General features: G+C 45.2%; 1 protein-coding gene across 4 annotated transcripts in view; it reads right to left on the bottom strand.

Annotated features, from left to right (window-relative positions):
- LOC138800971 (uncharacterized) overlaps positions 1-15,552 on the bottom strand; it is a 52,511-nt gene that overhangs the window by 8,642 nt on the left and 28,317 nt on the right. For 2 of the 4 annotated variants that reach the window (XM_069983284.1, XM_069983285.1), the window contains exons 2-3: positions 12,464-12,671; positions 9,722-9,758 (exon numbers count right to left, since the gene is read on the bottom strand). The exons of 1 other annotated variant lie outside the window; for it this stretch is intronic. In XM_069983284.1, the coding sequence (XP_069839385.1) occupies positions 9,722-9,735 (14 nt within the window). In that variant the 5' untranslated portion in view covers positions 9,736-9,758; positions 12,464-12,671. The remainder of the gene's footprint in view (positions 1-9,721; positions 9,759-12,463; positions 12,672-15,552) is intronic. One more of the 4 variants, XM_069983286.1, reaches the window with a different exon arrangement.

The following is a 15,552-nucleotide window of genomic DNA, read 5'->3' on the forward strand; positions in this document are numbered from 1 at the left end:
GAGGAGCTTTTTGTGGGCTGCACAAAATTTTACGGTTCTTGCACAAAAATAGTCATTAGACACAAGTGCCTTGATACATCTTGCACAATTTAGGTCTAAAGCTGGGTTCACACTTCGTTCTTTACAGTCAATTTTGATCCGTTCTTATCATGGCAGTCAGAGGAAAAATAGGTCAAAGTGGGGAGCACACAAATGCATCTGTTTTCATCATCCATTTTTTGCAATTTAAAAAAAAAATGGATGGGGAGAAAAGAAAAAAAGAAAAAAAAAAGCGGACAGCAAAAACGCAGTGTGAACCCAGCCTAAAACAGCATGGCTAAAAAGCTACGCTACGGTAGCATTGTGCGCTAAAAGTAAAAATTTGCAAACGATAAATCTAACGAAAAAAGTAGTTAATAGAAAACTCCGCCCCCTCCCAGTGCAAACATTAAAAAAGGGGGCAGAAAGTGGAAACTGATAGAAAATAGAACAAAACCCACAATATATCTTGCACAGATTTTTATGAAATGCACAAATTGTCCTCATTAGCCCCCCCCACACACACACACACACACAATAAATAGTGCAGGCACAATGATAAATGTCCCGTGTTTAAACTTTTAATATTTACATCAGCAGTTTCTCACTTACCTTACCAGAGAAAGCTGAATCCCCAATAAAATGCTACCGATTTCATGGGGTATAATGTGGCCTGAGGGGGTATAAATCGGCCTAGGCCAAAATATAACCAGGGAATAATCTAGCCTAGGCCATATTAACCCAGGGTATAGTCTGGACTGGGGGTGTACTCTGGCCTGTTACACCGGCCATCATGAAGACTTCTCCCAGCTACAACTCGTCTTCACAGAATCTGTGAAACAAACATTTTAGGCTCCTCACTTTAGCACTATCCTCCCCTCTATACAAAGTGCCCCTCTGTATTAGCCAAGCAGTAAAGGGCCTATTACACGGGTCGTTAAGAGGAGCAAACGAGCGCTCGTTTGCTCCTCGTTGCCCGCTCGCTGCCGCCGCTATTCAACTCGGCTGCAGCAAGCGGGTGAGTGCGGGAGGGGGCGGCGGGGAGCTGCGGGGGGGCTGCCCAGGTGATTGCTGATCGTCAGGGCAGCCCATAGGATATAGCGGCGTCTGCTGCCGACGCTCCTATTCAACGGAGTGACGGCAGCAGATCGCTGCTATATCAGTCGCTTGTTTATCAACATGTTGAAAAACCAGCGACTGCAACGATCAGCCGTCATGAATGACGTCGGCTGATCGTTGCACTCTATTCCACGGGACGATTATCGTCCGTAGCGGCCGATAATCGTTCCGCGGAATAGGGCCTTAATAGTGGCCACTGTGCCCCATCAAATAGGCCCCCTCTGTGTCTCCAATTACTTTTTTGCCCCCTTTATACACCTATATATTTTTATGTCCCCTGTGTGCCACCATACGGTTTTCTGTCCCAATTAGTGTTATGCTTCCTCAGTTCCCCCATATAATTTTATGCCCCAATGAGTTCTATGCTCCCTCTGTGCCCATATAATTTTATGCCCTCCTCTGTGCCCCCAATTAATTTAATGCCCTCCTGTGCCCCCAATGTTTTATGCCCTCCTTTGTGCCCCCTCTGTGCTGTCAATAAGTTGTGTTATGCTCCCTCCAAATGGAAGAAAAAAATAAATAAATCATCAACTCACCTGTCACGCGCCCCCTGGCTGCATTCTCGCGGCAGCGCACGTGTCCTCCCCCGGCAGCTACATCATCCTCTGCGTGCTCTCCTCATTCTCCTTTCACCTTCCAGCGCAGACAGCGTGGGACAGAGACACTGCCTGCGACCAATGTGTCCCGCAGCTTGGTGTGTGTGTGTCAGATCGGGCGCACACAGTGTATCTGTCCAACGCTGTCTGCGCCTGAAGATGAAAGGATGAGCAGAACGCGCAGAGGATGGGACAGTTGCTGAACAGGTAACAAGTGGCAGCCCCAGCTAATCATAGCAGCCAGAAGACCCAGTGTGTGAAGCGGGCCCAAGCCCTCTGCTGTGATCCTATGTCCAGTCATTTTCTATGGTTTTACATGACTTTGGGTATAGCCGAGTTCCTTCTGGTTAACTCCCCCATGCACTCACCCACTCTAAAACAGTCACTTCAATGCCCACCCCCTCCTCCTTTTACCTTCACTTCCCAAACTTCAAATCGATTCCAGTTTAGCGTTGGAATAGAACGGCCACAACAGACTTTTATGAAAGTGCTTCAACATAACAAACAACATGTCAACAAATATTATAAAAAAAAAAAATCACAAATATTATCAAGATATTAATAACTTTCTGTAATTTGTAAAACCAGGAAGGTCTGGCAGGGCCCCATCAGGGCAGTACCAAAACCAAACCAATTTCTCCTAGCTGCACCGCACTGACTCAGGAGCTTACAATATGTCTGACGGTACTGCCAATTCACCACACTGTTCCCAGGGACCTATCCCGAAGGGAACAACACATAACTTAACACCACACTTTCTATCACCAGATAACTTTGTAAAAAGGGGAAGCCATCCCTATGATGGGTCCCCATTTATCCCGGCCCCATTGAAGTGCCCTGCAAGACCTCCCTATGCAGGCTGTCATGACAAAGAAACACAAAGACCCTCAACCCAACCCACGTACGCAACCCACGTTGCTAGCTAGGGCGGCCAGGCTGAAGCTGGTCCGGCGGACAACTGACGATCCACATGCTCATCCTACTTTTATGGACTCCGACTCCTTGCTTGGTGAGTGACCTGCTCCAATCCAGTCTTCTTTCAAACCGCTCACCAACTTCCCTTAACCCTTTCCTATCCTCCTGCTGCTGTCCCTCTACCTGTAACTCCTTCTCCCCCTTTGCCTACAGTCCCAGCTGAACCCAGTCACGCCAGGCCTCCGCTTTACTGCGCTCGCTCCATGCCCTTCCTTACTTGCAATTGATTTTTCATTCCGCTGCAAGTATGAAAAGCCTCTTTTCACTTAGCTCCAACGCTGCCGGGCTAATATACTACCTGATTGCTTCTCAGGCTCCCGGCTCAATGGCGTCCCGCTCAGCCATACAGTGCGCTGTCCCATCACAGCTAATGACTGGCTTAGTGGGATGTTAGGGAGCCTGAGAAGCAAGAGGGATCGCGGACAGGTAACATATTAGCCCGGCAGCATTGGGTTAAGTGGGAAGGGACTTTACATACTCGAAGCGGAATGAAAAATCCATTGTAAGTGTGTAAACCCAGAGAAAATGAGAGGACACAGAATCGCAGCAGATTTTGCTGCAGAACTTGCATCGTGAAATCTGCTGCAGATCCTGTACATGTGAAGGCACCCATAAGGAACAAATGGTGCAACTGTACTGCACGCCAAGGGGTTAGAAAATATATAAATATGGAAATAAAAAACAGTAAAACTGCAGTGTTTTACTTTTATTAATTTTTTTTAGGATTGTTTATATTTTCAAAGGAAAGGGGGAGGAAATAAGGGGTATGGGGGAGGGGTAAGGGGAAATGTGGGGTTCTTTTCTTCTATTTTTTTGCTTTAAAAAGGTTATAAAGGCGTTTACATCTTTCCCTTTTTTCTTTCAGAAGTGTTCGTACTGGCTTTCTTCTTATTATTTTTAATTTTCTTGCGGTCTCCATAGCCCGAGTCTTCATTTTCTGAAAAGTGGATCTAACCTGTTTTACAGCTTCCGGGAAGCCATGAAAAAAGGAAACAATCATTAGGTAATGGCGCGATTACACAGACAGTAATGGACAGTAATCCATGGCTGATATCTACACATGCTCCGGAGGTGCGCGTCAGGTCCCACTAAATTTACTAAGGGGTGTACAAGGTAAATGGGGGCAGGGCTTTATTTAGCACTTGTGTACTGACAACTATTACAGAAATAGCTGCAGAGCATAGAAAGCTCAAAAATATAGCAAGAAATGGCTGGGATATCCTAGCAGCAGCTGCCTCCCTGGAGCCCATATAATTTCAGCCTACAGGCCTGTCCCCAACAAGAGTACAGTAATACTTACCTGGCTTGTGGACTATGACTTCCTGCAACAAATCTAGCTTTTTATAACATCTTTTTATGCGGCGCTTCAGACACCTGTAACTGTGAAATAGAGAAGTCTTGTTATATAGACCTGTAATTATCAGTGTGGCTTATACAGCAGATCCCTATAGACCAGTGTTTCTCAACTCCAGTCCTCAAGACCCAACAGGTCATGTATTGCAGATATCCCATACAACGGACAGATGTGGCAGTTACTGGTGCACCGACTATAATTATATCAACTGGTAATTCCGCAAAACATGACCTGTTGGGTCTTGAGGACTGGCGTTGAGAAACACGGTTAGGATACAAACACACACACCGTATACGCAGCAGATACGCAACAAATACGCAACAAATACGCAGCAGATTTGATGGTGAAGATTTGATGCTGTGTTCAGTTGTTTAGATCTAATCTGCTGCGTATTTGCTGCGTATACGGTGTGTGGGTTTATACCCTTATAGACAATAATGTGATATGTAAAGTAGATGAGGAAAAAAAACTCACCAGTAAATACCAGCAAACAGCAGTGCGCCACCTATGGCCAGGATTATAACACCTCTGACTGATGAGAAAGAAACAAGATGGTTGTTATTATTACTGACAGTGTATTCTATAAGACATAGTACAACATCTATAACTCCTCCTGATGCCAGCCATGTCCTTCATAAAGCCATCAGTAGGGCAGGGACTGGCAGCTTGGTTGGGCACAGTGGAAACAATAGCTGGAGGGTCTGTTCACACACTGCAGATGTCACCACCGGCCGGGCTGAACAGGAGGTTGTGAGTGCAAAACTAAGGGAGTAAAAACGGACTACTCACTTTTCCTAGGAATAATATGCCACAGTTCTGTCGCTATCCTGGATCCTGAAGAATAAAGAAAAGTAACAACATGAAATACACAATAACAGCAGCTGATCCCCAAGACTTTTCTTCCAACCATCTAAACCCTAGAAACCCCTCACAAACCCTCCACAATGATAATGTCCATTACCTGCTGGCGTCTCTGTAACTTGTCCCTGTACATGACAGGTAAATATCACCAAACATATCACAGCAATTCTCTGCACATCCATCTTCTTCACAGCAAATACTGAAAAGACTGAAGTGTAATCCCAGAACCTAGAAGCCTGGACACTCTATTGTGATGTCACAATCATTACAATGATGATGTCATATGACCTATGCCTGAAGTAGGTGACATCACAATAGAGTGTCCAGGCTTCTAGGTTCTCGGATTACACTTCAGTCTTTTCAGTATTTGTTGTGAAGAAGATGGATGTGCAGAGAATTGCTGTGATATGTTTGGTGATATTTACCTGTCATGTACAGGGACAAGTTACAGAGACGCCAGCAGGTAATGGACATTATCATTGTGGAGGGTTTGTGAGGGGTTTCTAGGGTTTAGATGGTTGGAAGAAAAGTCTTGGGGATCAGCTGCTGTTATTGTGTATTTCATGTTGTTACTTTTCTTTATTCTTCAGGATCCAGGATAGCGACAGAACTGTGGCATATTATTCCTAGGAAAAGTGAGTAGTCCGTTTTTACTCCCTTAGTTTTGCTCTCACAACCTCCTGTTCAGCCCGGCCGGTGGTGAAATCTGCAGTGTGTGAACAGACCCTCCAGCTATTGTTTCCACTGTGCCCAACCAAGCTGCCAGTCCCTGCCCTAATGATGGCTTTATGAAGGACATGGCTGGCATCAGGAGGAGTTATAGATGTTGTACTATGTCTTATAGAATACACTGTCAGTAATAATAACAACTATCTTGTTTCTTTCTCATCAGTCAGAGGTGTTATAATCCTGGCCATAGGTGGCGCACTGCTGTTTGCCGGTATTTACTGGTGAGTTTTCTTCCTCATTACATTATTGTCTATAGGGATCTACTGTATAAGCCAAAATGTAAGTTCATTGTACTGTGTGACCGATAGGGGGAGCAATAAGCACTGCAGCCAGGGATTAGACTGTGCTAAATCCTTCTTGCTGGTTATACATTGTACCTTTATATATCACGGTCAGTAGTGGGGCAGGGGGTATTCTGATGGATAAGTCAGCATTGGAATCTTTACAGGTCTATATAACAAGATTTCTCTGTTTCACAGTTACAGGTGTCTGAAGCGCCGTCTAAAAAGATGTTATAAAAAGCTTGATATGTTGCAAGAGGTCATAGTCCACAAGCCAGGTAAGTATTACTGTACTCTTGTTGGGGACAGGCCTGTATGCTGAAATTATATGGGCTCCAGGGAGGCAGCTGCTGCTAGGATATCCCTGCCATTTCTTGCTATACTTGAGCTATTTATGTTCTGTAGCTGTTTCTGTACCAGCTGTCAGTACACAAGTGCTAAATAAAGCCCTGCCCCCATTTACCTGGTACACCCCTTAATAAATCTAGCAGGACCGGCGGCGCACCTCCGGAGCAGGTGTAGGTATCAGCCATGGATTACGAACGGTGTATACTATGATAGATCAGGCACAGGATGAGGACACGCCGCACATCTTTAATACATCTGCCCCAATGTGTCACAAACAACACACTCAACACACAATTACTGGGATAAATTAAAGCATCCCAGAGCTATTACCACATAAATGCTGGAAACTCCTGTGTGTGATTCCACCAAAAGTGACACATGTCAGATTTGAAAACTAGGCCCCGGTCCTTAAAGGGTTAAAGTGAAAGCTTCTATTATATATCTTACCTACTGACGGCTTTCTTTTTTCATGGCAGTCATCCCGGAAGCTGTTGGTTCCACTTTTCAAAAACTGAAGACTCGGGCTAAGGAGACCTCACGAAAAGTGTCTACTCTAACAAGAAAATTAAAACTAATAAGAAAGAAGCCATTACGAACACTTCTGAAAGAAAAAAGGGAAAGATGTAGACGCCTCTATAGACTTTTTAAAGCAAAATAATCGAAGGGATGAAACCCCATTTTCCCTTCTCCCTCATACCCCCATCTCCCTCCCTCATACCATCTCTCCCCCCCATCTCCCTCCCCCATACCCCTTATTTCCCCCCAATCTCCTCAAAAAAATAAACATAAATACAAAAATAAAAACAATGCAATTTTACTGTTTTTTATTTCTAATTCTTTTCCTTTAACGCCTAGGCGTGCTGTACAGGTGCACCATTTGTGCCTTCACTCATACAGCAGATATCCCGCTCAGCCATACAGTGCGCTGCCCCATCACAGCTAATGATTGGCTGAGCGGGATGTCAGGGAACCTGAGAAGCAAGCAGGAGCCCAGCTTGGGCCAGCTCCATTCACTGTGTCTCCCGGCTGCTATGAGAAGTTGGGGGCCGGTGCTTATTTTACCTGATATTTAACCATTTAGTTGACGCTGTCAAAACTGAAAGTGGCGAACGGCCTAGGCAGGTGTGAAATATAGAAAGGCTTTGACACTGCTCTCTGCTTCTTTTCTATTATGAATAACGTAGCAGAATATTCCTTTATTTGGAGAGCATTGCTGTCTGCTGAGATTCCCTATAGGTAACAATAGGCAGGGAGGGGGCACCTACACTCACTTGCTACCCCTAGGCTGTACCCCTTGCTACCAGGGATGTGGAGTCAGTAAGCCGCAGCTCTGACTCAGACTCCAGCTCCTTTATAAACGGCCAGTCAGACTCCAGGGGAGTTATTTATCACACTGGTGTAAAGTAGAACTGTCTCAGCAGCTTGCTACTAATGTCCTACATGATCCTGGGGCGACTTCTGAGTGAATAAGGAAAAGTATAAAGCAGATTCTCTGTCCTGAATAACTCAGAACTACAACTCAGAGTCTTTTCTGCTGACAATTTTCTATATTTCTAACTAAATATTCACCATACACAAAGAAACACTACTAACAATGCCAGATACTAGTGATATAGAGAAGTCAGCCATAGGCATACGCACACACACACACACACAGCCTGCTGCAGCCATAGCATAAACACACACACAGCCTGCTGCAGCCATAGCATAAACACACACACAGCCTGCTGCAGCCATAACATACACACACACACCTACTGCTGCACACACAGAGACTGCTGCAGCCATAGAACACACAGTGCACTGCAGCCACACACACTGATACACACACAGCCTGCTGCAGCCATAGTACACCGAAAATAAACACACAATCTTCTCTCAGAGAGAAAACACCACACTGAGGACAGAGGTTACTGCTACACTACTTATGTCTCCTCCTCCTCCTCTATATTACACAGGATATCTTCATATTACACTGCTGCTCATATACAGTCATCCAGCATCCAGGAAGAGAACAGCACAGATCACCCCACACACAATGGACTCTTCCAGCTCAGAAACAGGCTGCCAAATAGAGACCAGATTACTGATATATGGAGGAAACTAAAATGTATATGAGAGGGTTTTTCTAGTTGTTATAAATAAAGGGCTTAAATTGATAAAACATAAACTATATTAATGAGGAACATTTATAAAATCCATATGAAAACTCAATTATAACATTTTAAAAGGTTTGTTTTAAAGCTGAAATCAGAGTCGGTACATTTTTTCCCCAAGTCACTCTCCACAGCTCCAACTCAACGATTCCAACTCCACAGCCCTGCTTGCTACGCCCATTCCTATAGGTGTCTGAACACTAGGGCCGGCCTTAGGGTAAATGGCGCCCTGCACAAAACCTTTTTTGCGGCTCCCCCCCCACACACACACACACACTTAAAAGAAACATAAAGCTCCTTCTGCCTCCCACCCCTCTAGACAACACCCATCACCCGACCCCCTCCACCATACTCACAACTACCACCCCCAGCCCCCCACACAACTACTACCCCCACCCAACTACAGCCATCCAAACAACTAACACCCCCATCTCCCCCAAACAACTACAGCCCCCACCTAACTACAGCTCCCCACACAACTAGCACCTCCTGGACTGCACGTCCCCTTAATGATTAGCTGGACGTGCAGTCCGGGTGATATAATGTTACGGCGCCAAGTAGGGGAGGTGAGGAGATAAGCACTGCGGGAGGAGGGCAGCCAGGGACGTTCCGGCAGAGAGCTGCACTGCTCTCTAGAAATAGAAGTTAGATGTGTCGTGTGCTTCAGCAGACACACAGCACATCTACCGTCTGTTTCTAAGTCAGGTGTGCAGTGAAGCTCTCTGCCTGCCGCAGCACCCCCAGCTGGCCAGGAGTGAGGCGTCCTGTGCAACCTGGACATCCGGGCATCAATGACCTTTGTAATAATAATAATTATAAAGAATCGCACTCAGTGGATAGAATATTCCTAGTGTATAAGATTATCCACAAACGGAGCCACAAAGATGATAAGCGACATGGCCGGACACCCTCCCGCCTTTCTCCTCATCTCTCCGCTCCTCCAATTAGAACGTGACCACCACCATTCCGCTCTTGTATAGCTCATGTGCCTTTGTGCTTCCATCCTATATGGGACTATACATCCTCCAGCTCACTCCTACATTACACTGCACAGAATCCTAGAAAAAGGTTTACACCAAAACATTGGATCTTATGGTGTGTGATTGTACTTTTCTACTGAATAAATATGTACTGGGGCACTTGCCGTACAAACAAGAAGTCTATTATCTTTCTTTGGATAATCTTATACACGGTTACACATCTACATTGAACATAAGCCTTCAGCCCAATGTGACCAGACCATGAGATATTCATGCCTACCTATTCCCAAATTAAATGCTTTACCTTATGGATTCCATGGAACTATTACTTCTATACAGACCTGTAAAATTAAAGTTTAAAGATTATTTTGTGTTTGATATTTAAAGTGTATCTGTCACTGTGAAAAACCTTCCATATTGGTTATGGGGTCTGAGTGTAAGCAAAGGGTACAGCCAAGGAGGGCAAGTGAGTTTCAGTGCCACCCCCTCTTAATTATTTTACTTTACCTATAGGACTAGACTGTGCAAGCTATTCATTGCAATCTGTACTGCAGTGTATTGTGTCTATTATTATTATTATTATTATTATGATGTGTATTATATTAGTGTTATACTGACGGGTACAGCAAATAAGGGTGTTGGCTCCCGTGGCCAGCAGAGGCTGCTCCAAGTCCTCCAGCTGCTGTGGCTACCATTGTCAATCTGCAATTGCAAGAGCGACAATGGGGAATGGCCACCTTACATTTTAAGTTAAAGTGTCACTGTCGTTATAACTTTCAAACGCTAAATCAGTAGTAGATGTGATATAAAGCAAGTTTGCAATTTACATTCATTATTTTTCATTAAGCCAGGAATGGTTGTGAAAAGAGGAGAAATCTTAGTCTTTCCTTCATGACATTTTGCAAGAATTAAATACTGTGTTAGACAGACCGTTATTCCTAATATTTGAAGATTCTATAATGACAGGGATTTTTCCTCTGGACTGGCGCATAGCTAATGTGGTACCAATATTCAAAAAGGGGTCAAAGAGTGATCCTGGAAACTACAGGCCCATAAGTCTAACATCTATAGTAGGTAAAGTATTTGAGGGGATTGTAAGAGATGATATACTGGAGTATCTTAATGAAAATAATCTTATGACGCAGCACCAGTATGGATTTATGAGGGATCGATTTTGTCAGAATAATCTGATCGGCTTCTATGAAGAGGTAAGTTATAGACTGGACCTGGGGGAGGCTGTGGATGTTGTGTTGTGTGATCTGGACTTTTCAAAGGCATTCGATACTGTGCCGCATGAAAGGTTGGTCTACAAAATGAGGATGCTGGGACTCGGGGAAAACGTATGCAAATGGGTAAGTAACTGGTTGTGTGATAGAAAACAGAGGGTGGTCATTGATGGAACATATTCAGACTGGGTTTTAGTTACTAGTGGGGTACCACCGGGGTCAGTGTTGGGTCCACTTCTTTTTAATATTTTTATTAATGATCTTGTAGAGGGGCTACAGAGTAGAATCTCCATTTTTGCAGACAATACTAAATTGGGTAATCCGCACAGAGGAGGATAATATCATATTACAGAGGGATTTGGAGAAGCTAGAGGCTTGGGTGGAGAAATGGCAAATGAAGTTTAATGTGGATAAATGTAAGGTTATGCATTTGGGCCGTAGAAATAATAAGTATAGTTATGTGCTAAATAATAAAACACTGGGTAAAACTACTTCCGAAAAGGACCTGGGGGTATTGGTGGACAGTAAACTCAACTTTAGTGATCAGTACCAGGCAGCAGCTGCCAAGGCTAATAAAATAATGGGATGCATCAAAAGAGGTATAGATGCTAAAGAGGAGAACATACAGTGGTTTTGCCTCTTTATAAATCACTGGTCAGACCACATATGGAATACTGTGTACAGTTTTGGGCACCGGTATATAAGAAGGACACAGCTGAACTGGAGCGGGTGCAGAGGAGGGCAACAAAGGTCATTAAGGGAATGGGTGGGTTACTGTACCAGGACAGGTTATCAAGCTTGGGGTTATTTACGCTAGAAAAAAGATGTCTTAGGGGCGATCTGATCACAATATACAAATATATGAAAGCACAGTACACAGATCTTTGTAGTGGTCTTTTTACTCCTAGGTCTGTAACCATGACAAGGGGGCATCCTCTACGTCTAGAGGAAAGAAGATTTCACCATCAGCATCGACGCAGGTTCTTTACTGTACGAGCGGTAAGACTGTGGAACTCTCTGCCACATGATGTTGTCATGGCCGATTCATTAAATAAGTTCAAGGGAGGCCTTGATGCTTTTCTTGAACAATATAATATTACAAGTTATGTGCATTAGATTTCTGGTGATACGTTGATCCGGGGATTGTTCTGGTCGCCATTGGAGTCGAGGGGGGGGGGGGGGGGGGGGGGAGTGTTTCTCCCTGTGGTGGGGCGATTGTTGTCTGCCTCTGGGGGTTTTTGCCTTCCCTGGATCAAGACAGTAGGATTTCCCTAGGTTGAATCTGATGGACTCTTGTCTTCTTTCAACCTTATTTACTATGTTACTATGACATGTTCCCTGTTCATAGTCGGTTTCTGGCTTTGGCTTCAAAAATCTGTCACATAAATCTCTTTGTGTAGGAGCCAGTTCACACAGAGTAAAAGAGGCGCGACATGTCATAAGTGGAGAGGCATAGAGAGTGGAAGCCCAACTAAAAAAAAAAAAATAATGAAAGTAAATTGCACATTTGCTTTATATTACATCTACTGTTAATTTAGATTTTGAATGTTATAGCGACAGGTACGCTTTAAAAAGTTGGCCTCATTCACACATCCACATTTTTTTTATCCATTATTGCAGACAAAGAACAGTCCATACGTTCCTATTCACATATCTGTAATTTTACAGATCTGTGATTTGACCTCTAATAGAAGTCTATGGGATCATCCATAGGCAGATTTTTAGTTTTTTTCAGTGTAACATGTTACAATAGTAAATATGGGACTGGCGCTCATTCATATGAACATGAAAGAAAGATATATATATAAGTGGCAACTCACCTGGTGTATGTGGACGATAATAATCATCCGCAACGCCCAGAAGCCGAGACAACACAAAAGTATAGCTATATCCAAGGCAGTCAATGATGGTTCCTCATCCTAGTAGATGTCCCCGTCCAAGAGGAACACGCCAGACCATAATCAGGTATGCCTCACATAGACAAACACAATGTGTACAATGAAAAGGAAAAAAGGGTCTCTGCGTCACCTGAATGAGAAAGTTGTGAAAGTTTATAGGGCTGTCTCTTTCACATAGAACGGGGAGAGAGGCGGCACATGTTCTCCTGATCAATCAGACTAACTTATAATAGCTTTTGGCAAGTCTCTGTCTCAAAAGTGTTTTTTATGTCAAGTCTAGTATTAACAAAACCTTCTGTACTAAAGTATAAACATACTAACAGTATATAAAGGCCATGTAATGCCGCCACAGAATGAACACATACTAACGCCAAATAGTGACTACGTTCTATCACTATATTGTTACAGTCTAAAATCCTATATACCAAAACCAATATAACAAATAATAACTTTACACAGGGGGCAAATAATACCGCCACATCCTAACCACATAACACTGCCTAATGAAGTTTGGGTGCCTGTCGCAGGTTCACTCCAAAATCCCTGACAAAATAGTGCAACATGCAGTACAATTATCTATTCAAATGACACCATGCAGGAACCAGATGTACTCAAGTAATGTCAACAGGGTGCATATGGTTCTGTATGGGTGCGTAAGGTTGCATATGGTTCTGTATGGGTGTGTATGGTAACATTTAGCACTACAGTAATACCTCGGTTCCCGAACACCTCAGAGTTCAAACAATTCCCCCCCTAAATTTCCCCCTAATGTTTTGCTCGGTACTCGAACATTGCTCGGTATCCGAACAAAATCAGGGGGATAACTGTCAGCTGAACTGATGTTCAGCTGACAGTTAGAGGTGTTCGGGAACAGTGAGAGGCAGGAGCTGGTGGCTATTTAAACTTGCCGCCATGCTCCTGCTCCAATCAGCTGTGGGGGACGCCCTGTAAAGAAGTGGGGAATCATAATGAGGGGAATCCCCACTTCTTTACAGGGTGTCCCCCACAGCTGAGAGGAGCAGGAGCACGGCGGCAAGTTTAAATAGCCGCCCGCTCCTGCTGCTTACTGCGGGGACGCCCTGTAAAGAAGCCGGCCCGCGGCCGCACTGACCTGTGTCTCCACATCCCCCCCACTGGCCCGGAGCACTTCCTATAAGCTCACCCAGCCGGTACACTTCTATAGCCTGCAGCGGGCCCATGTTGTTGTGCCCGCAGTCCCGCTCACCAGCTTCTTAGTTTCTTGCTCCTGCTGCTCCCCACCGCCTCTGCAGACTCTCCTTCACCCTGCAGAGGTGGCGGGGAGCAGCGGGAGCACGAAGCTAAGAAGCTGGTGAGCGGGGCCGCGGGCGCAACAGCACGGGCGCGCCGCAGGCTATAGAGGTGTACCGGCTGGGTAAGTGTATAGCAGTGCTTCTTAATTCCAGTCCTCAGGCCTCCCCAACAGGTCATGTTTTGAGGATTTCCCATACAAAGGACACCTGTGCTAATACCTGATGCACTGAGTATAATTATATCACCTGTGACATACTAAGGAAATCCACAAAACACGACCTATTGGTGAGGCCTGAGGACTGGAATTGAGAAGCACTGGTGTATAGGAAGTGCTCCGACCGGGGGGGGGGTGTGGAGACAGGTCAGTGCGGCCGCCGGCCAGCTTCTTTACAGGGCGTCCCCGCAGTGAGCGGCAGGAGCCAGCGGCTATTTGAACTTGCCTCCGTGCTCCTGCTCCTCTCAGCTGCAGGGGGCACCCTGCAAAGAAGTGGGGATTCCACTATTATGATAGGATTCCCTACTTCTTTACAGGACGGCCCCCGCAGTCGAGAGGAGCAGGAGCACCGCGGCAAGTTTCCTGCCTCACTGTTCGCGGGAACGTAGAGCGTTTTTACGCTCTGTGGGCCGGGTGCTCTGCACCTGACCCACGGAGTGTAAAAACCAATTAATCAAATTTAAATTGTTCCCTTTAGGAACTTACAGCTCGGTTCTCGAACTGCTCAGTTCTGGAACCGGAAGTACCAGCCTCGGCGCACACCAAGATGTCACTGGTGTGCGCTCTGCTGAGGAATTCCTGGGACATCCCCAGAGAGCGCATATCAGCCGGGGGCCAGGCCGACAGGGTGAAAGAAGAAGACAGTCGCAGTTGGGGAGCCAGGTGTTAGTTGTTTATTTTTTTTGTCTGGGGGACATGTACAAGGGGGACATGTACAAGGGGCCATCTATAAGGGGGGACATGTACAAGAGGGCATCTATAAGGGGGACATGTACAAGAGGGCATCTATAAGGGGGACATGTACAAGAGGGCATCTATAAGGGGGACATGTATTGTGGGCCATCTATAAGGGGGACATGCATTGTGGGCCATCTATAAGGGGGAAATGTATTGGGCACAAAAAAAAAAAGACAAATTTGGGCAGCTCTCCTAGAACACTATTCACACTAGGCACAGGAGCACACTGCTATGGCTGAAATTACAAACACACAAAAACACGGAAAAGGCAACAGCTCACCGCAATGGCAAGATACAGACCCACTACAGACATGAAAATAGTTAAAAGCAGCCCCCCCCCCCAACTGCCAAGAAAAACTTCCACAAAAATAATGAGGCTCTTGGTTACCATTTGCCAATGGTGTAAACTACCCCACCACGTTACGGTGGCCTCATACCGGGGCAGTCCTACACTGTACTCTGGCCTCTCCATGGCATGAAATACGCCTATGCTCTGGGCATGCAAGATCTGTATTATACAGCCAAAAGTAATTACACCACCTGGGTGGGATGGGTAGAGTGTACGACCACGTAGAGGCAGCTACTCCCCCCATCTGGAACACAGGAAAAAAAAAAAAATTTGGTCAGCTCTCCTAGAACACCATTCACACTAGGCAGGAGCATGTTGCTATGGCTGAAATTGCAAACACACAAAAACATAGAAAAATGCAACAGCTCACCGCAACAGCAAGATACAGACCCACCACAGACCCAGGTGGTGTAATTACTTTTGCCGGTATAAGATGAA

This window comes from Dendropsophus ebraccatus, chromosome 9, assembly GCF_027789765.1.
Source record: "Dendropsophus ebraccatus isolate aDenEbr1 chromosome 9, aDenEbr1.pat, whole genome shotgun sequence".
Classification (NCBI taxonomy): Eukaryota; Metazoa; Chordata; class Amphibia; order Anura; family Hylidae; genus Dendropsophus; species Dendropsophus ebraccatus.